At 46.3% G+C, this 25614-nt stretch overlaps 1 protein-coding gene and 1 pseudogene across 1 annotated transcript; one reads left to right on the top strand and one right to left on the bottom strand.

The window, feature by feature from the left end:
* Nucleotides 1–914: 914 nt before the first annotated feature.
* Nucleotides 915–2416, bottom strand: LOC144116421 (uncharacterized; annotated as a pseudogene).
* A 5253-nt stretch (nt 2417–7669) lies between these two features.
* Nucleotides 7670–20989, top strand: LOC144116410 (collagen alpha-1(V) chain-like). The gene is made up of 4 exons (XM_077651165.1): nt 7670–7699; nt 15185–15667; nt 17021–17302; nt 20981–20989. Exons 1-4 carry the CDS (start codon nt 7670–7672, stop codon nt 20987–20989), a joined length of 804 nt encoding a protein of 267 aa, XP_077507291.1.
* Nucleotides 20990–25614: the final 4625 nt, after the last annotated feature.

Genomic DNA, 25614 nt, shown 5'->3' with positions numbered 1-25614 from the left:
GTAAGGGAAGGGATAAAGGAGGGAGTGTGCCCCAAGAATGTTTGGCGACATCGCGCGCTTTCGGGAAGCTTGCAGGCAAAGCAACCTATCCAGTGCATGTAACTCATCGAAATGGCTAAATGTTTTTCGCCATAGCGCCGAGGGTAACCGCGTTATCGAAATTCTAAAAACTTATATGGATTTTAATTACGGTGCGCGATCTCCTCCCAGTTATTAAGGAGCCTTACAGTAAAAATTAAAAAGTTAACTATTCAATATTAGTTCATGACCTTGCTAGCTGGCATGCCATTATTATGTACTACACCGCTGACAAGGGTATGCCGAAAAGAAAAGCGCTCTTCTAACTCAAGAAGTCTAATTTTAAAGATTGCGTAGTCTTAGGTGAAACACCCTGAATACTTCGGCCAATCTGTACACCACGCACGTTAAGGAAGTTGCAACGAACAGTTTCAGAGACCATTGATTTTTCTATATATCTTTATTTCTTCTCCAACAAATCTGAACGTCATGCATAACGATCCATTCTCACAGCATCTACAGCAGCGCAAATATCTTGTCCGAAAAAGAATGACCGTGACTAGCTTTGTTCAGGAGCTGTACGGGCTACACAGTTCGCATCGATCTAAAGAACCAGGACGCTCAGCAGGTTCTCTCTTATTCATAAAACACGGCCAACAAGAAAAGTGCGTAACCAATTCATCAAACGCCCTTTTCAGACTGACCGGCGCACTTGAAGTTTGATGCAACCGGTAAAACAGTGCGGCCTCAAATACGCCGGCGCGATCGAAAAATGTCTCCAGCTTTGCAGGTTCCTAGTTTGCACAACAGGTATTTTAATCTGAGGCTTGCGTTGCTTACCCGCAGTAGTCGCTCGGCGTGACAACCGTGGGGCTGGTCACACTAAGCCGGTTCAGCTACCCCTGCTGCTGCTGCTGTAGTGCGCTCGAGGCCGCGTATCCGCGCACTTTGCCCATGATCTTGAACTTCCCCTTTACTTCCTGCAGCAGGCCTGACTGCAGCACGCCGGAGTTGGTGCCCAGGAAGGCGGCGCCGTTGCCGCGGGCCTGGTTGTAGAAGTACGTCCGCTCGAAGCCCTCCTCGACCTGCTGGCCCTGGGTCTGCCGGAAGCCGCCGCACTCGCAGAACTGGCCGCCGCCGCCTCCGAGCAGAGGGCCGCCATCCGCAACCAAGGGAACGCCTACAGCGGGGCTTCCGCCGGCCGTGCTTCCCTCTGCCCTGGCCGTGACCCTGGCCTCTCCCGCAACCGAGGCCCTTGCCCTGGCCTTGGCCGCTCGTGTTGCACACTGCCAGCGCCAGCAGCAGCAACAAAGTTGTCGCCTGTTCCGGATGAGAGAGCAGAACAGGGCGGGCGGTCTTTCAGTCTCACAAGTCGCATGTGGAGCGGCAATCGCCTCTAAGAATGCCTTTCCGGTTTACTCGTCGACGTCTGCCCCAGGACGAGGCATTGTTGGGGCATGCGACACAGCCGCAGTGATACAACTCGCAAATTTATGCAGTTGGCCACAAAATGAAATTGCGTATAGTGTTTGGGTAAGGGGCTCATATCTCATGAACGTGCTGATTTTTTATAGCGTTTGCTTCGTCCATCCCGTCTGTTGCAGTCTCCATCTCTCTATGTCTGTATATCAACAGCACTTCACTGACTGATTGTTATTGCATGACAAGAACGCCGCTTGGAAAATCACAACGATAGTAATTCCAGCTGGTGAATCCCCGTTCTGCACCTCAGGAATGCTATATACGTATACGTGTGTGCGTGTGTGTGTGTGTGTGTGTGTGTGTGTGTGTGTGTGTGTGTGTGTGTGTGTGTGTGTGTGTGCGTGTGTGTGTGTGTGTGTGACTATTACACTTAGGCTATTTGTTGCAAATAGACACTTGTAGCCTGCCGTTTCTAATAGCCATTGCCATATCAGTTTTCAGAATTACGAAAACGCGGTCACCCTCGCCGCTCTGGCTAATGAAAATTTGTATTTTTGCTTTGTCTACATGCTTGCAGCCGATGCAGCCAATGCAGCGCATGTATTTTCGCACGATCAAAAGACACGGCAGCTGCAGAGGGCGGCGTTGAAGGCCCGAGGGAAGCGTATACAGTCCCCGTTCCGTTCTCTGTTTCGGTATCGCTTGCAGTGCCTTATCTCCCATTGAAAACAGTATTAAGTATGGGCCACGGGCAGGCGCCCAAAGACTAAACTCTTGGACGATTAGAAGGGGTTATAATGGGCGCATCATAAAATAAGACGGAGTCCAGCACGCCCCCGCCCGTGCCCACACTTCCAGCGGTCTTCCTTTTCCTCGCTGGCCGAACTGCGAAGACGATGAAAAGGGTTCAACTAGAGTCACTAAATAAAACTTAGAGTACCGACACTGTAGCCCGTCGGTAAGCAGGGGCGGCCATTTTGGTGTTTATCATTGTTGTCAGATTGCCGCTTCTGCAACTTCGCCGCTAACTTCTGCCCAACCATATCGTAATCAACGCTGCTAGCCATCCTGACGCTGCTGCGGGAATCGTGCGGCTTGGAACCGCTCAGATGCAAAGGGTACAGCCGTTACCATCAGTTTATGCTTTCGTCGTGGAGAGACACTCCTTGCATTATGAGCTGAAATATTCCAGGTCATTGTTGATTATTCTGGGGAAATTTTTCTTGACTCTGCACAATCGGCGTTGCACTGTTCGTATGCTTTATTATATATCGCTATAGGCGATCGCCTCCTCAGTAGAGGCTGTTGCTATAACACTTCATGGGTTGAATTTTAAACTTGCTTTTGTTTCCTAGGAGCTAATGTGTCAACAATGCGGGAGTGTTGCTAATGGCTCAATTTAGGAAGCGGTCGAGTGCAATGCAACTACGGGTATCTTCGCGATGACTCCAAAATTTTACAGGAGAAATATACGTGCGCTCCGGCTGAGCAATTCACGGTGATTAAGGCAAGGGTAACCCCGCTGGAGGTAAAATAACGCTGGGAGCGCTGGTGACTGCTTCAAACAGTGGCTTAATCTTGAAGCGAACGGCAGCGAACCGTCTGCACGCGTATTCTCAACATGTAGCCGGTGTTACTCGATGGTCAGTACGCTTCCTGAGCACAGTAATCACTATAATTATGTGAAACTTTGGGAGCTGGTTACAGGTAATGGCATTATCGTGCGATACACTAACGCGGGCATTCGATTTTCAGCGTCGGTTTTCGTGCATGCACCTGCTCGCCGGCTGAATTTTGGGAAGCACATAGCGTGCTTCTGCTAGTCATAACTTGAAAAACCTTGCCACCCGACCGCAAATGCTTTCAAATGTGGGGAAAAATTGCTTATTGAAAGTACGGAAAGGAACACAGCTCAGCACGCGCTGGACCAGCCACATGCTTTGGATTTTATTTTTCGGGAGAAAGAGACAGCGAATTGTAAAGTGCATGCTTCACTGATAGTGGTTCTGGGCAGTATCCATACACGTATTTCATTCCACATTGATTGAAAGAACCGCAAGGAAATTATGGGAAACCCTAACATCTGGTGCTGGATTACCTCACTTAGGAATACTGGAAATAAAGTGCGGTATACTATTTCATAATAACAATGATGATGTGCTATTTAGCTTGAGTCTAGCTTGAATAGTTTATCTAGTTTGTAACACAGTGGAACTAACCAAAAAACTCGACACTGAGACTCAACTCTATAAAAAATAACCACTTTCAGGAGCCAAAAGCACTTACCGCGTGAAAGCAGCGCTATGAAGTCAACATCCCAACAGAATATTTTTATTCACGAGATAACACCTTATATAAAATACAAATTCAGTCAGTGTTAAAAACAATGTGGACAAATGACAGCATGAACAATGTGAAGCCTTTTGAGAACACTGCAGCTGCTACACAACCAATGCTTCATATAGTTCGAGATTACATGAAGTAAAATAGCATCAGATGAAACCAAACTTCTTCATGTAAAAAAAAGCAATTTTATACTTTTGCATGACAAAGAAAAAAATGATTGCCATACGAACAGGCAACTACTGCCTTTTTATTCCACTGCTGAACTTAAGACTATAGCAAGGACATCATTGCAATATCACTTGTGTGCGTGCACACGCACACAGACACACACACACGCACACAAAGTGACCAGGCGTTTGGGAGAATATCAGTAAATACACTGCCAAGGTAACACATGGAAAAATTTTGTGCGGGCACATGCACACATAAAAAAGGCCATGTTACATTTGAAAATATGTAAACACATGGCTGAAGTCACATCATGCTGCGGATCTAGGAAAACAGGCCTTTCAAGAATATGATCGCAACGAAAAAGAGGGTCATTCAACTAAAATATAAAATCCATAAAAACAATCAGCCACAACCGCCGCAAGTCATAATATAGACCAGGTCAACAGTCATCAGAGCAATTCTAGGTGGCGCATAATAAATCCTCCATTTCTTCACAAAAAATTCAGACCAGCATAAACATGAAGAAAGACTATTCCACTCCGTGACAGTTCCAGAAGAGAACTGCAATTAAACCTATTGGCTCATGCAAAAATTGGGGCTAATAAATGCTCGCGTACACGTGTTGTTTTAGTACAGGCCAATTCGATACAATTAGGAATATCTGCTTTCAAAATGTTAGAGATGTAACCGTGAAGAAGTACGAGACAGCTAACTTTTCTTCTTATTGCTAGAGGCTGTTAATTACTGTTTTCAGTTAATGCATTAGGAGAATCTGTCCAATATTTTTTGCTGTCTGCACTCCACTTGTGCGACGTTCTGTTTATTATGCGCATCCCACACTGCTTCCGCATGTTAAAGCAGAAGCCTCTAATCGCTCATTGTCAAGGTCATCTGCTGTTAGCAGAAACTGTCACAGCTTTCCGGCCTCCTGACTGGTCTCCTCTCTGTTGTGACGTCACTGATTGAGGTTGCCTCCCGATTCGGCACTGTGTGGCCTGACGTCACCGTCTGCTTGGGTGTGGTGTGGCTGCGACGGCAGTTTACTTTGCGGTATCGTGCGGGAAGGACCCCTCGTCTCGCCAAACAAGTCTCCCAACACGCGACGTGCAGCAGCGGCTGAACGCAAGCAGCTCTCAAGAGAGGCTGAGCGTATACGGTCGCATGTATCAGGGCGGCGAGGCGCGTCCGAGTTGTTTGCCTCCGCGCTGTTTCCTACGCAACAAATTGCCATTGGCAATGGTGTGAGGCTTCCGCCGTTTCACACTTTAGTCTCGACAATGTGTTTTCTGTAATTATTCGTTGAGACCTCACACAAGTCAGGTACGCACACAATTCAGTTTCAAAGCTTTTAATAAACCATACTTTTCTTCATGCTGCTGAGCTGAAGTCATCAATATGAAAGGACCAAGTAACTTTGTTTGTGAGGGTTAATGCGAAGTATTTGTAACTCTCTACCTACAAAATAAGACAGTTGCGAAGTGTATAACTATGAAGCCTGGGCTCTTTCTTTGTGATTTGTAACAATACGGCTTTCTCTTGCCTAATGTTCATACTCCAGCGCTCACACGAGTCCGCAATTGCTGCCACGGATTTTTGTAGTCACAGAAGGTCATGGTTGCTTTCTTCCTCTTTGAAAACAATCGTCAGCAAACAGTCTCACAAATAAGGCCTTTTCAATAACATCCACTATGTAACCTTGCGTCACTAGGACATCTTGCGCTTGAATCGCTTAGCGATTGCTTGTATCCAGGTGCACCAATCATATATGTTGGTTCTGTAGGACTTGTGCCAGTCGAGTGCTGCACCACGAAGTCGTGATGGCGTTCAGCATAGTGAGCCGTTCCATCCAGTTCGCGAGGGAGGCGACGCATTCAGCCTCTTCAAGGACCCTGTCAGGCTCTCTCGCATGGTACCTTCAAAGGTGCGAATTGCTGTCTCCAAACAAATACATTTGAAGTGCATGTGTGTTCCGTAACAGAGCTTGGGCGAATTGGCATTGCATTTCTGCAGTCACACCGAAGATGCCAGTTGAAGAATAGGGACGTGTCCCGCTGTCTTCGTCTCTATATGGGTGGAGTCGTGGCTTATGTGTACAGCTAGGACCATAGTCGCCTCTTGTTGTCTTGCTGGACTCTTAAAGCAGTAGTCGCGGAACATGTAGTGCTCCATTGGCTGTTTGATCTAGTCCGTGATCGTTGCTCAAGTTCAATGCTTGCAGTAGCGTGTGCAGCTGCACCCTGATGTCCTTTATTTTGTTCCGGAGGTCAACAACGGGGCTTTTATCCACGTCCGTAGATGGCTGCGCCATATTTAAAAATGTGAGGCCGACAAAATAAAGCCTAGAATATTCTTTATCTGCCTTTGCCACGTGCACTTCTTCATCGCTCTCTTCTGCATGTGCGCTGCTCCAGGGCACCTGATCACGATCACATTCTTATGGAGGCAAGAAACATAAGCACCCACGTGGACGAAATTTCGGCATATGTTAAACGTCTCGAGGTGGCCTAAATTAATCCCAGGCCGTTCATTGCGGAATGCCTTTTGTTTGCTTTCACTTCTGTGCTCTGCAGTCAACAAACATTTTAGCGAATCTGAGACATAGCCGCTCTCATCCCTACACTTTTGGATCCATATTTCGCCTTTGCGGTCTTCTCCTTGCTGCTGAGCTTCCGTAGTGCAATTCGTAGCCGCAGCATGAGGAAAGCTAGGGATAGGCGCCTTTACAGATCATGGCAATGTGCAAAGCTGTATGCGAGTTTGCACGTGTCCAAGGTAGCATTCGTAAGCGAGGAGAGGGAAACAGTTAAGGCCACTTGCTCGTGGTCACGGAAGACCTTATCGGCATGTTGCAGCAGGCTCAAAACGTGACGTGAAGACGAGTGAGGGGGCTCGGTTGTGGCTGCAACCGATACTTCAGCTTTAAAAGCTGGTTGTTTTGCTCTACAGGCTCCGCTTCAAGACTCTCCTTGCATGTGTTGCATAGCTTGTACTTCTTGGTCACGCTATGGGTGATGTACCCGGACACATAGACAAGCGATTAATTTTGCACCTCGTCAAGGGGGGGGGGGAGCATCATCGTCAAGAAGGCTGCCATCCAAGAGCTTATCTTCTGCTGCCTTCACACCGTTCTTCAAAGCTGCTTTTTTATTTCAACAAACTCAATAAGGTCTACTGAGTCATCGATGTCATAGTTGCCCTTGGTGCTTGGTTTAAAGAACTGGCTCAACATTATGAGCCTCAGCATCAGTTTAAACTCTAGTGGCCTCGGCACTGCGTGTCTCGAGCGAATGCAGGAGAAGAGATTCTCCAGGGCACCCTGTGTCATCCTGCACAACACAAACTTGAACTTGTGCCCACTTAGAAGCTGGTGTTGAATGTGGAGTGCACTAGGCGTTGTGATGAGCACACCAGCTTGGAGAGGCTTCGACATTTCCTTCGCGTTGCCGGATTTTATGGAAACGTGTGCGAAAATCTCTATGAATTCCTTGAGAAAAGCCACTGCCTCATCATGCGCATCCTGCTTGAAAAGGGTAATTGCAGTGCCGATATACCGTGATTTGATTAGTGTAAACCATCGGAACACACGTTCTACAAACCAAGCTGTGGTTAGAGCCTCAGATTGCAGGAGCCGCAGGCTCACTAGGGTACGCATAGCAGCACCAATACTGTGGTTCAGAACTGCAGCCGGAGAAGCCACATTCATTTTGGCAAAATGACCACGGTCCAGCTGTGCAGGCTTCAGGTGAGAAGCCAACTTAAGGTTCCGTTCTGCGTCGATTACAGAAAGTTCCCTGATGTGCTTCACAGACACCTGCGAGAAGCACAAAACAGATTTGAAATTGGTTTAAACCTTGCCGTAGTTTAAAATACCACAGCTTAAGCAATGTCACAATGTCCCTGTTACACTGCAAAGTTAAATGTGATTTTGAACAAAACTGAAGTTTGAAGTAAAATGCAAGTTAATGTGGCATTCAATCATGCCCACTAAGTCCATCATTAGAGAATTATTTTCCTCAATACAGATTGGCATTCTGATTACTCTGACCGTACGGGGCATCAGCCAAGAAGTACAGCTGTCGACCACTGTTGGCCGCACACGGATGCCTGCAAAGACACCAAGGGCTTGACTGAGCGAGTTACAGAGATCCCACATCTCTTCCACAGTGCGTTGTTGCTGGGCCCAATGACAGAAATCACAGCATCCACGTGACACCCAGCCGCTTCACACTTTTCAATCACAGAAAACAGGACATCTTTAAAAAAAGAGCCATCGATAGAGTCCCCTGCAACAAAATGAAACCAAAAAATGTCAAATGGGTTGATGTTGATTCAATAAAAAAAAAGGTACAAGTTCAATGATAAGAGAAAGTTGTCATGTCTGGTGAGGACTGTGAAATTTCCTTTACTTTTCGAAAAAGCATCCCTCGCAGCCTGAGTAGATTTGGGACATTAAACCCAATAAACCGAACAAACGTTTGAAAGTTGTGTACTTATCAGGCGGTTTCAGGGTTTCCCTTTCAGTAAACCCCTTAGTTCAAAAAAGCCCATTGGCATCATAACAAGCACAAATGCCAACATCACGCTGGATTACTTTGGCTTGCACTGTGCGCATACAGGAATATTAAAAAACTGGTTGGCAATTACACTTTTTGTAGTGCAAATTTCGAGCTCAGCTGTTGAGATATAATCTTCTTTGGAGTGATATCGTCTCTTACTGCGGCAATTATGCCTTGGAATCAACCTGAAGGCAGAACAAAAACACAATGCAAATTATAACAGGCTGTCGAGAAACTTGTTTTGAAATGCCCTACGAAGAGAAATTCCTGCACCTCGACACCTTAGATTATTAAAACACTTACATTATTAAAACAGAATGAAGAACTATTATTCTCTTTATTTTTTAGCGGGAGCTGTTTGCGATACTTTCTCCAGGGTAAACAGCTGCGGCATTCGCGTCATATAGTGGCGTAATCAATGAATCTAGCGTTCGCGGAAAGACAATATTATCCCTGTGTACTCGGGCCACGAGGACTTGTGAGCCTGGGAGAGGGGGCTCTTGGGAGTGCGCCGGCTTCAGTCACGTGATATAGGTGCACCTGGAAGCCAGTGCAGAGGTGGGGCGGGGGTTCTGCGCTGCAGATATTTCACTGCCCCTCCGCCGGGTATTCCGAAAAATGTGGGAGTATTTAAAGGGGCTTTAACGTCGACTTCGCAAGCACTCGCAAGCCCAGCCAGGTTGTGCCTTTATGCAATTTTCGCATCATAATTGAGATTTCTTCATATGCCTTCATTCACCAATTAAGCAGAACTCTTTTTTTCTTTAGTAGTACATTTTTCGAAGTACATTTCTATTTGCATAAATGATCTTTACAGTGTGCATTGCTCTCAGACGTGTCTTTGATGCGAATCAGTTGGCACTTTAATATTTTTTTTTATTTTTGCTGACTCTGTGGCTGAAAGTGGGACTTTCAACGAGAAGAGGCAGGGTAGCTTTCAGTTCAATCCAACTTGCTTTTACAGGGTCCTGTTAGATGGAAGGGCCCAAAGGCTCGGACGGACCACAGGGAGAGGCTGTATGTATTTAACCGCTAGTTCTGTCAGTTTTTAATGTTGGCTATAGCCTTCGCTGTCAGTTCGAGCCGACGTTAAACATATAAAGAGCCTTAGCTCTTACTCATCACGTTTCGAGATTTCCTTGGGTCTGCTATCACCCTTGATACCAGCGCCATCTGTGGCTGCAACTAGAAAACAGCGCATCTCGGATTGAGACTTGTAGCGCCATCTACAATAGCATTAATATAAACAACCACCTGCCTCGTGCCAATGATGACGTCACGGTTCAATATGGTGGATAGAGGTGGAACGACATGAGTATGACGTCAATGGTTTCGGTTTCTCGAATCCAAGAAGCCCGCCATTAAAATTGGTTGTGCCCCTTCTCATCCCCCCACGCCCCAAGCATGGAATCGCGCAACATTTCAACCTTCAATAAATATTGGTTCCAGAGAATTGTAGCGTGTATCATTCTGTTTTGAAATGAAAAGGTTGACCTAGTTTTTGCAGTACAAAAATAAATATCTCAGTTAATTGGTCGCTCTGAATTTCTTTTACTTGAATGCCGATTTTTGTCTCGCTTTTTTTTTCGTACGCGTGCTGCGCCTTGTGTGCAAATGCCGTTGGTTTTTGAGCAGGTATTATATTTTTATTTCTTTGGGGGAAAAGCGACTGCAGGAACCCGAAGGAATTCCGGGACCTAAAGGCGTTCAGGTAAATAAATCACAACTGTTTATTGCAGGGAAAAGTGGCATATTTGAACATTCAGCTCAAACATGAGACTCATCGCATACTCGCTCCAAACCCAGCATGTGGAAAAAAAAGCTGCAACATCAGGATAACGAACAAGAAAATTTAACCCCTGCAGATAAAGTAACATATAAGAAGTAAAAAAAACTGAAAAAAGTAAACGGATAAAATGAATAAAAATCTAAAAGGAGGGGACCATCTCTTATCAAAAGCATGACAAACAATCGTAACAAAAGCAGTTATACATGAGAAGGAAAAGCAGTCAGAAACCGAAAAATGACAGACACTAAAAAGGATAAAACCAATAACAAACATTCTCCTAAAGAACACCAACAAACAAACACAACAGACGGCCGCTAGAAATGGAGGGCTGAAAGTCGCAGAGTACAAGAGGTCGCAAAAAGTTTTCAAGAAATGAAACTTCAATTCTACGGAGGGATACCAAAGAGTGCTAAAAAAAGTGCTTCCCTTATTTTTATTCATAAAAGCCTCAAGTATTTCACGTGCCACCTGATCGCGACTCGAGTCCAGTATCCTTATTCCGTTAAGCCTTGGCTCACACTTTCATTCTTTACAATGGGGAGGCAAATTCGACCCGCCTCCGTTTTCTAGCGATTTCTGTCTTTCTTGTTCATGTCCTTGTTAGCACCGCCGTTCATTTCATCATACACCAACTCACCCCTCAGGCTGTTATTCTAAATAAATCCCATTTTCCACAGCTGGCACTGCAGCACAGCAGGCACTGCGGCGCAAAATAATGTTATCATTTTCTTTTTTGATGCAGGGGCTAGCCGGAATGAAAGGTGAAACTGGACCTCACGTAAATAAGTATAATATTTTAGCGAAAAAATACCGCTTTGGTTCTCCGACCATAACCGGTAATTGGAACTTCCTGCTTTTTTTATCTGTTACACGGACTCGCAAGTTCCCCTGTGAGTATACCGTTTAAGAACTCTCTACTAGCATGATAGCCATGCGTGATGTGATTTCTTACTCTTGCCAAGTGAAGTACGTTTTTGCTTTCATCTGCTTTTTGTTCATATATGTGTGCATGGTCATTGTCACCAATGATGGACTTCACTCAAAATATTTAGCATGATCCTGACAATAACCGAAAGGCAAAATCTATTATTTAGGCGCTCAGCTAATATGTCCTCACACGAAAACGTATCTCGGTTGAGAGAACGGTTACGTAAATAGTATCTTGAAGGTTATACTAACGTAACATCTGGAAACGAACAGTGCATTTAAAGAAGCGCAATAGCTCTGGAAATCATTTCGCCCATTGCAGGACCAATTTCACCTGGTAAACTCGCCGAAGTTAACTTCTATATATGCCGAAGTGGCTATTAATTCTAGACTCCTGGAGCTTGCTTAAATACTCGGCCATATCATTCCAAAATGCAAACCATATTATTACAAAAATTCAACTGTTCGTCGAAAGGTAGCACTGTTTGAAGCCCTTGTCTTTCTTCCAATCGGAAACTGTGGGTGCCGGAAGCTTTGACCTGAGCTGAAAGTGGAAGCGTGAAGAGGAGAGATCAATCCTGGCTGCATTTTTGGTATAACGAGACAAACATCACAGTATAGTCAGTAGACGACCATAATGAAAACTGCTTACACACAACTAATCACTAATGCTCTTTGAAAGGTCAGGAGCTAGAGCATAGCTGAAAGCGACAATCTCTTGGCTCTCGCGGCTAAGGAACGCACCTACTCAGTATTCCCTTAACGTCCCGAAACTTTTAACGAGACCTGACATCGCAAACCACACGAGTTTCCATTTCGACCCGCCACGGTGGCTCAGTGGTTTTGGTGCCCGGCGGCTGTGCCCGAATGAGCGGGTTGTAATCCTAACCTGGCGGTAATGGAGCCGAAATGCAACAGCGCGGCCGCGTGCTGTGCGATGAGAGTGCATCTTAAACAAACCAAGGTGGTCGAAATTAATACTCGGTCCTCAACTTTGGCGTCCCTTCATTGCGTATCTGTACAACATAATACTATTTTTGCATTTACCTGCCGCCAAAATATGGCCGCAGCAGCCGGGATTTTGTCCCGCGATCGTAGGCTCACAATTTGAACGGTAAAACCACTGAGCCATGGCGGTGGCAACGAAACATCTTGTGCAATGTCAATAACCGCTGACACCTTTATTTTACGACGTCAGCCCTTTTCAGTGGAGGCAACCATTTTTTTTTTATGCTGCGGAAATTCGCTATGGCTAAGTCGAAGGGGGTCGAAGATCATTTCGTTACGACCGCTACTTCATTACAGGCGCATTAACATTGGCCGCAGCTGTCACATGTCAACAGGTATCCTGGCACGGTGTAGACCAAGGACAACATGTGTGGCGTTTAGTCTGCCACCGATCTGTGTGTGGGCAGTCTCCAAAACTCGCACCAAACGCTCCCGACGCGGCCCAATATAGGTACACGATATACACATGTCAGCCTTCTCATCACAGGCGCATTTTTTTTCCCGCGGGGCCTAGCTAATGATTCTTGAAGCAATGTTGTCATAGAGGACGGGATGAAACTCATCCAGAATATTTGGCCCAATGTTCTCGGTTCTGAAGCAGATACGAACACAGGTGAAAGAGGGCGCGGCGGTGATTCCCCGGCTGTAGTGGCCGATTTGGTTTTCTTCCCCGCATGACGCATGAGCTCGCAGGCTTCACTGCATGACAGAACTGAATATCGGGGGACGACTACAGTAGACTGAAGACTACCGCAGAACCGTTCATAATTTCTGAAATCTCCCTCAATTGCTTCGGATACATATGTCTCTTACCTTATTTCCTGTTCCTTGCATACTGCGGGTGACGGCGCTAGTGATTGCTTCTTTGTTGCCGAAGGTTGCAGACGGCTGGCGCGCCGCGACGTCAAAGCCCCTCGCTACCTGACACTTTGTACCCGATGCGACCGCTTCGATTGTGGCCGCGTTCTGGTGAACGGAAATCAACTTAGGCTTTTTTTGTTTTCAGCCGCTGTCCCTAATTTTGACCTTGTAAAACAAGCGGCGTGTCGATGTCGTCAGGCCGCGAAAACCGAAACTGGTGAGCACACGGCACAATGAGAAGCACAGCGCGCTCCCAGCTAGCCAAGCAGATCGAGTGGGTTGGAGAGCGGGGAGCGCCAATGACCTTGACGACTCTGTGGAGACGCAACATGCAATGCGTGCCGCCTTAAGTGGCATTCTTAAGTGGGCCGCGGGCTCGAGTTTCGGTAAAAATGGGTGCGCGGGCATCTCGCGCCGAAGGCGACGGACAGTGAAGAGAAACGCTCATGCGGGCCTCATGCGAAAAGTTTCGCGTATGTTTGTGCGGCGTTGTAGCAAGCACGTTATGCGCGGCCATTTCAATTTTCCGCATCGAATGGCTACAGAACTGCGGCGTATCGTTACAAACAGATAAACTCAGCACGAAATGGCCAGTGATGCTCAATTTTTTTCATTATGTCACGTCGTAGGAAGTTTTTCTTCGTAAAAACGAGGTAATTAATACATGATCACCTATGGGAGCTTCGAAGGGGAACAGGTATTCTTTTGTTATATCCATTGTTTCGTTATAAACAGTTTTGTTATAGCTAGGTTTAACTATATAGCTTGAATTTTCTATGCGTGTCAAACTCAATGTTTGCCGTGCTTTTTCTTCAAGAAGCGTTGTGTAGTGTAGGAACGGGAAGAATATCGGGAGAGCTGCGAAGCGCCAACCGCATGTGGCAATAATTCGTGGCGACACTGTCACTCATCGCGTCGCTCAGCTCCTGGTTTTGCAGAAAAGTTCTCTTATAGCCAGAAAGTAGCTCGCGAGACTAGCCAATAACAGAATGCCTTGAGGGTACGTAACTTCCAATCTAGATATTATGAGAGTAAAGATTGTTTTTCTAGCATGGTTTCAGCGGGAGAAGCCGCTCACGCTTACTACGTCTGAGCCATGCATGCAAATAGTTCAGTAAATATTTGGTAGGAATAGAACAAGAAATCCTGTTGTGTCGTATGTATTGTTATTTATTATGCAAAGAGAAACGTCACTTATTGCAAGTGTCAGCACCGCAGAAAGTAGTTTGGCACCACAGCGCCGTGTCTCTTAGAAATGCGATGTGTTGCCAGAGGAATTCTCATAAGGGCTTTTATCGTACTTCAGTCTTAATAAGGGGGGCATCAGCACCGTAATAGTAGCCTGATGACAGGAGGTGACAACGGTGATGCGGCGGCAACATAGCGGCACTGCAAATGCGCCGCTCTGTCGCCAAGTCTCGTGGGTTCGTGCGGGTGTACCAGCGGCCGCGGTATGCGAATGCCGTAGCCATCGTATGTCACGTTGCCAGGAAGACGGCGTCATGCGGTTACCGCTTTATATCTGTCTTGGTGATGATCCCACTCTGATGAAACAGGCAGTGTCACCTGTAGGTTGAAAATAAGGAAATAGCCGCATTCTGCTGGACTTTGTGTCGGCAAACCTTGAAAGTAACCCTGAAACCAAACTTCATGATGTTCATGAACATATAATGCTGTGAAGTGAGCGCACTTTCCTGGAGAACGTGAAGTCCACAGCACCGCACAAACACCACATTGCAGCATGCTGCACTGTGGGAACAAGTACCCAGGATCTGCGTTCTTGTCGGAGCAGAAAGATAATCGACCTGGTCTCAGGGTTGTTCACACATCTTTCATTAATGACCGCTGCGAATCAGTGAATACGGTGCGTGTGTAAGAAGTATGTCTCTCTCTTCACGTACGTTGCAGCACGCGGGAGTCAAATCCTATGCAATCAGACTGTTGTTTTCAAGCATAGGGACAAGTTTGGAGGTGCGAACAAAGAGCCTTGAACAGGCACTCTGTACGGCACTCAGTGTAACGGACAGGTTAGTCAAACTAGATACCGTGATTTCTTCCTAACTCGCATTGCGTGCGTGATTTCCAGGGTCCGCCGGGCGAAGGCCCTCAGAATCCCCCAGAGATGCTGTTCCAGAGGGACCTGCACAACAGGTTCACACGTAGCCTCGAAAAAGTAGACAACGCCTGCACGGAAGAAGACTACGCGGTCGTCACTGGAGACGACGGCAATGACGACGATGACAAGATCTCTACGGCCGCCGTGGAGCCAGTGGACGAATTGGCGTACGAAAAAATCAGCCGAACGTTGACGCACATCTTCGCTAAAGTGTACATCTTGCGGCCCGAGATAGAGCAGATCCGGCGCCCTGTGGGCTCCAGGCCCAACCAGTCTCGATCGTGCCGCGACCTGTGGCTCGCGCATCCAGACTCGACTGATGGGTGGTACTGGGTGGACCCCAACTGGGGCGTGCCAGACGACGCAGTGCGCGTCTTCTGCGGCATGCGCGCCGGCGGAGAGACCAGCGTGTTAGCCGACGGGGTCACGGACTCGGCGCGCTTGTCCTGGTGGGTCGGCCGGAGAAGAGTGTTGGCCAGTGCAGCGCATAACCCTGGCCTTTCATTGAGTAGTTTAATAAGGTTAATTCTCGTTCGGCTTCGATTCAAAGGCTCTTTTTTTTTCAGAATAACGGACATTTATTTTTCTTCTGCCGCGATATGTGTGCGGCTAAATTGTTTCGGTGTGCTAGATAAACGAATGTGCCCCTTATAGCCGGACTGAACATTGTGGTATTTGAAGACGGCCTTCTCATCGCAAGGACACCAAGATAACATAAATGCAAAGGTTTCATCTTGGGCACTTTTCTTTGGTAGTGGTGACAAAGAAAGTGCAAAGAAAACGATGACAGGAAAAAGCGAGAAGCAGAAAAGACAGTCATTTAGAGCTATAGCTGGCCCCTAAAAAATTAGAAAGAATGTGTGAAGTGGTTCAATATTCCCGACTAGACATTCCCGACCAAAAGTGTTTATGTCAGAGCGTAGATTTCAGTATTTAACATGTTAATTAACTAACACTAACGAATAAACTTTTTTATTTTTGATTTTAGGATCCAAGATTATATTTTGAAATTGATATCCGTCAGCATCTGAGGTGAGCTGCGTTTTTGAATATTCTGGAAAGGCAGTGTGTTTCGAAATAGTCTATGTCCAAAATTCGCATCTGAAAGCTTGTTGAGTTGGCTTTTCCGCATTGCTTACTGATGCACTTGCGTCTCTAGCATTTCTTATGCATCAAAACAGACGCATTTGGTGTATTTGATAATGTTGAAGAAGTTAACTTTTCGATGACGATACCACGCGCAGCGCCGCCGTTTTAAAACTAGGAAATGGGGGAATACCAACACAGCGGGCTTTAAAATGTATATTTTTCAGTTTGTATATTTGAAACCATGTTGCATATTAAGAATATTTACAAACAGGGCTCACCGTTGATGCTGACAGCTATCAATTTCGCAGCATAATTTTGGCTCCTAAAATTAAAAAAAAGCAAGAAGCTTATGATTTTATTTGAGCCAATTAATCGTCGAACTATTGATCCTTGTGAGGTACACAGTGTCCACCTTGCTGTACAGTCTAGCTTAACAGACCGCACCGATCTATCTTTCACAGTTCTTTACCCCTCCCCCCAAAGAAAAAATATCTAAAGGTTAATAAAATCGCCCTGTATGTACAAAGAGTATGTTCGGCAACACGAAAGGAATAAAAATTATAGGCCCCGTGCCTGCCGAGGAATGGGAAGCCCGAGTGTTGCCAGCTAAATGCCGAAAGTTGTGAAATAAACGACCATTCTTCAGCGGCTAACTTTGCACGCGACAACTTATCAGAGCCTCTGAAGGAAGCGCGTATGATTGCAATGTTTCCTAAGCCAGCGTCCGCCTCCGCTGCCAGCAACGCGTCCTCGTGGTTCAGCAGGCAGAAAGGCGGCTTCCGGCTGCGCTACCGAACCGTGGGGGACGTGCAGCTGCGCTTCCTCAGCCTCCTGAGCACTGGCGAGTACCGGAACTTTACCTTCGTGTGCAACAACGTGAACGCCTGGTACAGCCAGCGTACCAAAGACCACGCACGCGCTCTTCGCTTCCGGGGCCGCAACGAGGCGCAGATGAGCTTCGCGAAGGACAGTCCCACGGTGCCCGTGGACGATTGCCAGGTGGGAACGCTTGCCGCGGAATTCAAGACGCTGCTTCCTTGGATGCCTCTTCAAGGCGCCGTTTTATTCCGAAAATGCGACGAAGCTAAACGAAACGCGGCAGTAAGTATACGCGTGCACATCAGCGGTGGCTTCTGCTTGCAGTGAACGTTCAGTCGTGCTCCGAAAAGATTCAGTGACAGGCATGAACAAAGTTATTTTCTTTCCTGGACATGTAAAAAGTATTAGGCACTGTAAAGGCTGTAATTTCCAACTTGTACTCTGACTGCTTGCAACGAAAGAGATAGGTGCATGCCCGTTCAGAATGTGGAGACCTGCATTGATAGATATGAATGCGCGGTTATCATTTAGCGGCGTCCAGAAAATCTCAAAGCGCATTTTCAAAAAGACAGAATTTTACGCCTGGGACATCAAAACAAAACACAATCTTGGGCTACGTTACAAAGGTGCATGCCAGATATTATACCTCGCCCGATGCATTTTACTTTCGGGCTGTTAGGCGGAGTTTGTGACCTTAAGGCTGCGATGATGTGCGGCGGAGTTTGTAAATGGCGTGGATTTGGGATGTCCGTTGGCAGAGCCTTGCCTTCTCTGGAGAATGGGAAGACGCACACAATAAAGAATAAGACTCACACACTACGAGGACTTGCGCTACGTCCGCTACAAAGCCGGCTTGACCTTTCACTACATGGCATTCAGGCATTAACCCAGGCCACATGGAAAACGAGGCCTTATTGTCGCAATAAGTGACAGAAATGACGAAAATGAACTTTGTCGTGTAGTTATTAGTCATCAATGAGAAAATTCACGGAAGAGTGCCTCGTTGCACCTAAATTCATAGATTAGAGAAATCTAAAATACAGCCACACGAGGAGCGTTGTGAGTTCCTCCTATACATGGGGTGCGTGCTCTCGTCCTACACATATGCGATGTCCGTCATGATGATGACCATTTCTCTGGTAGCCGTGGAGGAAGTCGCATTTGAAAATGGTGAAGGTATGAAAGGGGATGGCTGGAGGAGGGGGAGGGGGAGTTAAGACGGTGTCTCACAAGGCCACTTCGAGCAAGTGTATGCCCCGCGTTCAGCTGCACATAGCAGCGGGTGCATTTGTTTAATGTGTGTCTTTCTGTATGGCGCTGCTGGACAATCGCTGTAGTCTCCCTGATCCCTGCTTTGCGTTCCGTCGCTCAAAATGTATCTGCAAACAGGCGCAGTGAGAACCGTTCGGATATCTAAATGACATCAATATTTTTATTTATTCGTTTTATTTCCAATACTGCAAATCTCATTATGATACCATCACAGGTGGGCAGTCAGTCGTACTTTGAGTTGAGAGTAACCAAAAATGCATCATAATTACATATTAGAAATAAATGAGTCAAGAATTAGAACAAACGAATTAGCAGGTTAACATTCAATAACATCAAACTCAAAACCCTGCGCTGGAAAACAATCCTAATTTCATAATGTAATAATGGTGGTTCAGGGTAGCAGTTAGTTCAGCAGGTATATTATTTTACATCTGTATCAATGAACAAGCCAACAAAAATAAAAAAGATGGCCTCTTCGAGCAGGACACGCACATGCACGAAAACAAAAAGAAAATTACATGGGGATGGAACGTGAACAGGCTGCACTACCAACTGGAAGGATGGACGACAATCACCGGGTTACCGCTTTGGGACAGGTTCCATTGCCTTGAGGTTAAAAAGGGAACTTGAGCTGGTGATGTATGAATCCAGTTGGTTTAATTTGCATAGGACTAAAGCTGAACATTAATGCTTGAAGGTGTCGGTACGACATGCGTATTCGTTCAGTGTAGGCTCGTGTTTATGCCCTGTTTGCCATGACATTGAAAGAGACACATATTTCAGCGGGTTTATGTTGTAAAGATTGTGTAGCAACATGAATAAAAACGTAAGGCAATCTTTGCTCGCCTTAGATAATGATTAGAGAAGGCTGCAAGGTTGGTAACAGAACCAGAATATTTGTATTTGTCATGGTTGAGCCTTACTACTTTTCGTTGAAACCTCTCTAGGTACATTGTGTTTGTTAGTAACTGATTGTGGGAACTAAACAATGTTTGCATACTCATGACCGGTCTCACGAACGCGGTAGAAGCCAACATTTAGAAGTTTTTGGTGCTAGTCGTAGGTTATCTTGAACACATTACAGAAAATAAGCAACCGATGGCAATTAGCGTTACTCCAACTGAAATATAACTGATTACAGTGGTCAATTATAGCCACAAAATAGTAACTGAAAAACTACAGAATATTAATTGATTATTGTCGCGTTATTTGCCTTCGAACGGTTATTGCCATAACACATATTTACTTCCAGTGAAACAGCGCAACGGCACAAGGCCAGAGGACAAGAAAGGACGATTATTATTATTATTGTTGTATTGTTGTACATATTTACTGAGGCCAAAAATGAACTACTGAAGCTCAATTGCTCAATAGGCTAACGTGATAGCATTAAGGCTCCAGTTCCGCAGAAAATGTGGCGTCATCAGCGTCGGCGCTGTGAGCGAAAAATCACTGGAGAAGCAACTTAATTCGGCCACCTAGGTCACGTGACCTTGTCGTGTTATCTCAACCTGCCCACTGGATTGTGATCCAACTCACCACCACCGCGGCAGGTGGCAGTAAATTTAATGACCGGTCGCTACAGCTTGCTCAGTAAGGGCGGCCTGCGTCGCAAAAGCGCCACCGGTGGAAGCACCTGCCATCGCAGGGCAGTGGTGCATGACTTAACCGCTGCAATCCCTGCGCCGCGAGTGGTATGCGCATTCCCATGGATCTATGAATGTAAAGTCGAGAATGACTAATCCCGCACACATGAGAATTATAGCCCCCTTAACGCTATCGCGTCATACCCTTAAGGAGGAGCTTAAGTGCCCCCTCCAATATATGTTAAAAGTTAATTTTCAAGACGACTTGTTTTTTGAAGTTCTACCAGCGAAGCCAACTTCAAACAACTACTGCTCTTGAAAATTAACAACTTGGAGGAAAAATTGGAAGAAGCCGCCGAGTTCGGTGTAGTGGGAGGTTAGTTGCGGCGCCATGTGACACGGTGGGGAGTGCCTACAGAGTGTTCACGTGATATTTCTCGGGGAGGGAATTGCCGTAGAGGACGGCGGTCACCCGGCTGTGGTAGGGACATGATCTTTCACGATGCTCCTCCACAGCCAGTTTGTTCTTGCACTTTCACGAAGGGAACCTCCCCGCTAGCACCAGTATATGCCGTCATGTTGAGGTTCTCAATACTGTGCTGTTGGTTACTATCATTTAGAGAAAAAGTGATTACACACTCTAGCGTCCTCATAAATCGAGGTTCGATATACACCGTTAGACTTGGGGTAGATTTCAACCCCCCAAAATACGAAACACTTACGGTTGGCGAAGAGAGCAGATTTGGTGTAGATTTTTAAACCAAAAAATACGAAGCTCTTACGGTTGACAATGGAAGCATATTTGGTGTAGATTTTTACACCAAAAAATACAAAGCACTTCCGGTTAGCAATGGGAGGTTTCAACCGCGGCGATACGCTGTGCGGTGGCTGCGGTGTCGTGTGTATGCAGGCGCCAAGATTTCGCAACGCCCGCATCCAGCAGGAGGAGGTGATGACAGCGGTCCGTTTTCTTATATTGCATTTTTGCTCTTTCTTACAGGGGTACTAGCACTGCTAACTATATAGGCGGAACGGTGCTAGATTGTTAATCACAATAATCAGGTTCGAATGCGCTTTGTAATCATGAACAAAGCCCAATCGAACTTCAATGTTGAGATATAACAACAGGCCCCGTTTCGTCCATGCCATTACGAAGTAGTACTGTGAGGAACAGGGAAAAACGCTGGATACAAAGTGCATCGGACTGCTGTCTTCACCTCCTCCTGGATGCTCGGGTTGCACGATTGTGGCGCGATGCATACACACGGCGTCGCAGTCACGTTGCAGCGTACTTACGTACATCGCGGAAACAAAACGAGACCAGCGGCGGCTGCAAGGAAACGCCTTTAATCTGACTCTGCTGTGTATACGGCACTTCTGTAAAAAATACACAAACCAAGACTCCGGCGCTAGCGGAAAATATGTCGACGGGGTGGTTCGGAATGGGCAAGAAAAGCAGAGTTGGGGAGACGACCGGCAATGAAACTGAAAGCAAGACCGTGGTAACGGATCTAGGTGCCAAATTCCTGCAACACATTTTTTCTTCTTCTCTTCTCGTAAAATATACCATCTCTTCACTGTGGTCCGAAAACCAAATCCCTGAAGTTAAAGAACCTGAATGGTACACAAGCCACTTGCGGGAAGCTCCACATTGGACACAATAATGTTTGGTATCTCTCTGCCTTTAGAAGTTTTTAAAAAGAATGCATTTGTATATTGTATCCTTAATATTCGTTCATTACTGTCACTTATTTTTGCAGTTCATAATGGACGTTTTTAAAGAAAATTTGGAATTCCGTGCTGTATTCGCGCATTGAAAATATTTTTCGAGCACTATTTTTATCCGGTCTATAAGTCCTCGAAGTCGTTAAAAGAAGGATTCGCAGTACGGATTACACAAAAACATGGCATATAGCTTGTGCTCCGTGGTTTTAATTTCGAACAAAAATATAGTTCTTGGATTTTACCTACCTCAACTAACCCACCAGCAAATTTTTTCAGGAAAGGAAATGGCGCAGTAACTATCTCACATTTCTCGGTGGACGCCCGAAACACGCCGTAAGGCAAGGGATAAAGCAGCTATTGAAAGAAGAAAGGAAGAAAAGGGTGCCGTAGTGAAGGCCTTCGCAATTAGTAGTAATAGTGGTTTATTAAAATATTTATCAAATGGTAGGATAAGGTTTTTGCTAGCCCCGGCATCAGCCATAGAAACTCAAGCACCTGAGCTGCGGCAGTGGAATTAAAGGATAGCAGGCAGAATGAGAAATGAAATGAAAGTGGCGAAGGGGAACAGGAAGAGAGGATATGGGTAGAGGTAATATAGACAATCTATTTACACAGTAAGAATTGTGTACAGGTTGCGCGTGTGATTAGTAATTGGAATTAAAATTGAAAATTGGATTTCGAGGAAAGGAAATGGCGCAGTAACTGGCTCACATCTCGGCGGATGCCCCAACTGCGCAGTAAGGAAAGAAAGAAAGGAGGGACAAGAGAAGGAAGAAAGAGGTGTCGTAGTGGAGGGCTCCGTAATAATTTCGACCACATGGGGATCTTTAACGTGCACAGACTGCAGTCGCGGAAGTTGCAGTTACGACAGGTTAGTCAGATTTTCAGGCTAGTTTTTGCGTGCAAGGTTCTCGTAGTGACTGAAAACCTCCTTGTGCTGAAGAATTCCGCGCTTGCGCAAATGCAGCTCGAGCTCTTTTTTTTTATTCACCTCGTCGGAGTCCTCTCCTGGTGGTCCGACGGTTCCCGGTGGAACTGGAAGGCCCTGGCTGTGGAGGAAAAGAACTCTAAACCTATACAGCCGTGACAACCATCTCACTGCTGTCGGTTGAAAGAAGTTTAAAGCGCAATTCTGATTTTTTCATAACACGTCAATGTGCTTGCGCTCAACCTCAACACAAGACTTTAAAAGCCATGCTTAAAGACCGGAAAAATATCATTAACATATTGTACCCCTCTTCCCGCGCCATGATTTTTGCCTTTCGTAATTGATCGCAGTACAGCCACATTAGTGTTGTGGACACCGTAGCGCGGTGGCTGCGGTGGGTGCTTAGACTTGAATGAAGTGTGATTAAGGACCCATGTATTATCACGGCTAACAAGCTGGAACCCATAAAGCGTTGTGAGTCCGTGAAGCATAAAAATAAATTCGAGCTGCATTGTTTATCTGTATTTGAAGTGTTTAAAAGTGGAGTACGCGGGTTCGAGCCCGGCCGCGGCGGCCGCGTTTCGATGCAGTCCAAACTCTAAGACGCCCATGTGCTGTATGCTGTCAGTGCACGTGAAAAATCATCAGGTGGCTGAAATTATTCCAGAGCCCCCCCAAAACGGCTTCTCTTTCTTCCTTTCTTCTATCAGTCTCGCCTTATTCCTTCCCTTCTAGCGCGGTTCAGGTGCCCACCGATATATGAGACAGATACTGCAACATTTGGTTACCCAAAAACCAATATTCATTTTCACTTTCCTTACTATAAGGTTCACCCGAGCCGCGGTGGATCAGCGGTTAGGGAACTCGGCTAATGGTGCGGAGTTCCCGGGTTCTGACCCGACCGCGGCAGCAGCGTTGCGATGGAGGCGAAACGCAAAGGCGCCCCTGTACTCTGCGATGTCAGTGCACCTTAAAGGTCCCCAGGTGGTCGAAAAAAATTCTGGAGACTTCCACTACGGCACCTCTTTCTTCCTTTCTTCTTTCACTATCTCTTTTATCCCTTCCCTTACGGCGCGGATCAGGTGTGCGCCGAGATGTGAGACCGATACTGCGCCATTTCCTCTCGCCAAAATCCAATTTCCTCATGCGACGACGCTGGTTCGAGCAACAGATATCGCCAGTGTAGATGAAATCCCAGTGATGTCACTGGGTGACCTCAGTGTTGTCAACCACACTGAGATGTGCGGCGCATGCGCGGTAGAGAGGCGTGACGTCACGTCCCATTTACGCGCATGCGCCGTTATCATGGCAACCAGTTGCAGTTGCGCATGGCTGTCGAGCTTGACGTATAAATGCACTGATTATATGCGTATGCACATTGCTAGTGACGAGAGGCGGCTTCCTGTCCTTACAATGCTTGGATCTAAGCGCTGTCGCATATGTGGGGAGGGCTCTTTGTCACCAGGGGTATCTGTTGCTAAGCTGTACTGATTGCTTTATATGACGTGGTTCTTGCGACGCACGTCCTTTTTTGCATCTCTCCTCCCGTATCTCTTTTGAACTCTCCTACTGTCTGGCTCATCTTGAGCCAGTGGGCAGGCTCATGCACATTCCTCTTCATTCTACCTGCAGCCACAACAACAACACATTGCTAATAAGGTGCTCCATAGGTGAAAAACCAGACGGTGAGCGCGTGTACTGCAAGCGGCATCTTCTTCGGCAACTAGAACCTGCTTCAGAGGACCCCGAAATCGTTCCATGGCGGGAAGAGGCCAGTCAGCGGAAGAATGAAGCTTGAACAGCTAAGCGTGCGTACGTAGCTCTCGCTACGCATATCCTGGCCTACCTCAGCTAAGCCACTGCCAATTTTTTTTTTGTTTCACTGCCTGCTGATTGAGCTACTTGGATATCACCTTTGTAACGGATACTATTTAAAGTGGCTCTCAAAGTTGTGGTGCTTCAGCTGCAAATTAAGGACTATCATGGAAAGTGTCCAATAAAAAATTGTTTCCGCTTTCATCCTTATCCATGCACTTAGTGGGTTTTATCAAACTGTTTGGTTTGGTTTGGTTTATGGGGGTTAACGTCCCAAAGCAACTCAGGCTATGAAGGAAGCCGTAGTAAAGGGATCCGGAAATTTCGACCGCCCGGGGTTATTTGACGCGCACTGACATCGCACAGTACACGGGCCTCTAGCATCGAAATGCAACCGCCGTGGCTGGAATCAAGACTGCGTCTTTCGGGTCAGCACCCGAGCGCCATAAGCAGTCAGCAACCGCGGCGGTTGTCATCAAATTGTTAATTCATACGGTTAGCCGCTCTATATTAAGAGCACGTACACAGAACTTTATCGTTTATTAAGAAAATGACCACACTCAAAACCAGTGTATTATTTTTAAAATAGGCTATACGCCTCCTAAAATTGGCTACAAAACCAAACTTACAACCTTCGATCACCTTGCTCAAAAAGCCGAATATCTCGAGTAGATATTACCTCTTCGACCTGAGAAAATTTATGCTCTGTTCTTTCTACATCGGCCCAACGCTGCGATTAACAGTGTTGCCCAGTAGACAGAAAAAATGCTCGCATCCGGGAGATGCAGGCTTCGATGGCCAGTGCCGCCGGGTACCCACTGGTGATGCCATGGGTACAAGCATCTCTTCGCCTGGTGTTCAGCTTATTCAGGGTTGAATGCGTGGTTAAAACGACTTTGACCCCACCTTGATGAAACGAAAATATCTTGAGCAATGGCGCTCTTTGGCAGCAGATGCCATTGCACCATGAAAATTCACTATCATCAGACAGACAAACAAACGCCATCATGCTGCAGCAGCGAAAACAGTGCAGGTGTACAGAAAACAAATGCACTTCAAAAGAGCGGCAGAAAAGCAACGCCGCCGTCATTGCAGGAGAGGCCATCCTGGGAATCAATGCATGTAGAAGATGGTTAACTCGAGGTATTCGGCTTCTGCGTCGAAGT

The sequence above is a fragment of the Amblyomma americanum genome, chromosome 1, assembly GCF_052857255.1.
Source record: "Amblyomma americanum isolate KBUSLIRL-KWMA chromosome 1, ASM5285725v1, whole genome shotgun sequence".
Lineage (NCBI taxonomy): Eukaryota > Metazoa > Arthropoda > Arachnida > Ixodida > Ixodidae > Amblyomma > Amblyomma americanum.
The sequence above is the reverse complement of the archived record's forward strand: the minus strand, read 5'-3'. Positions and strand labels throughout refer to the sequence as shown.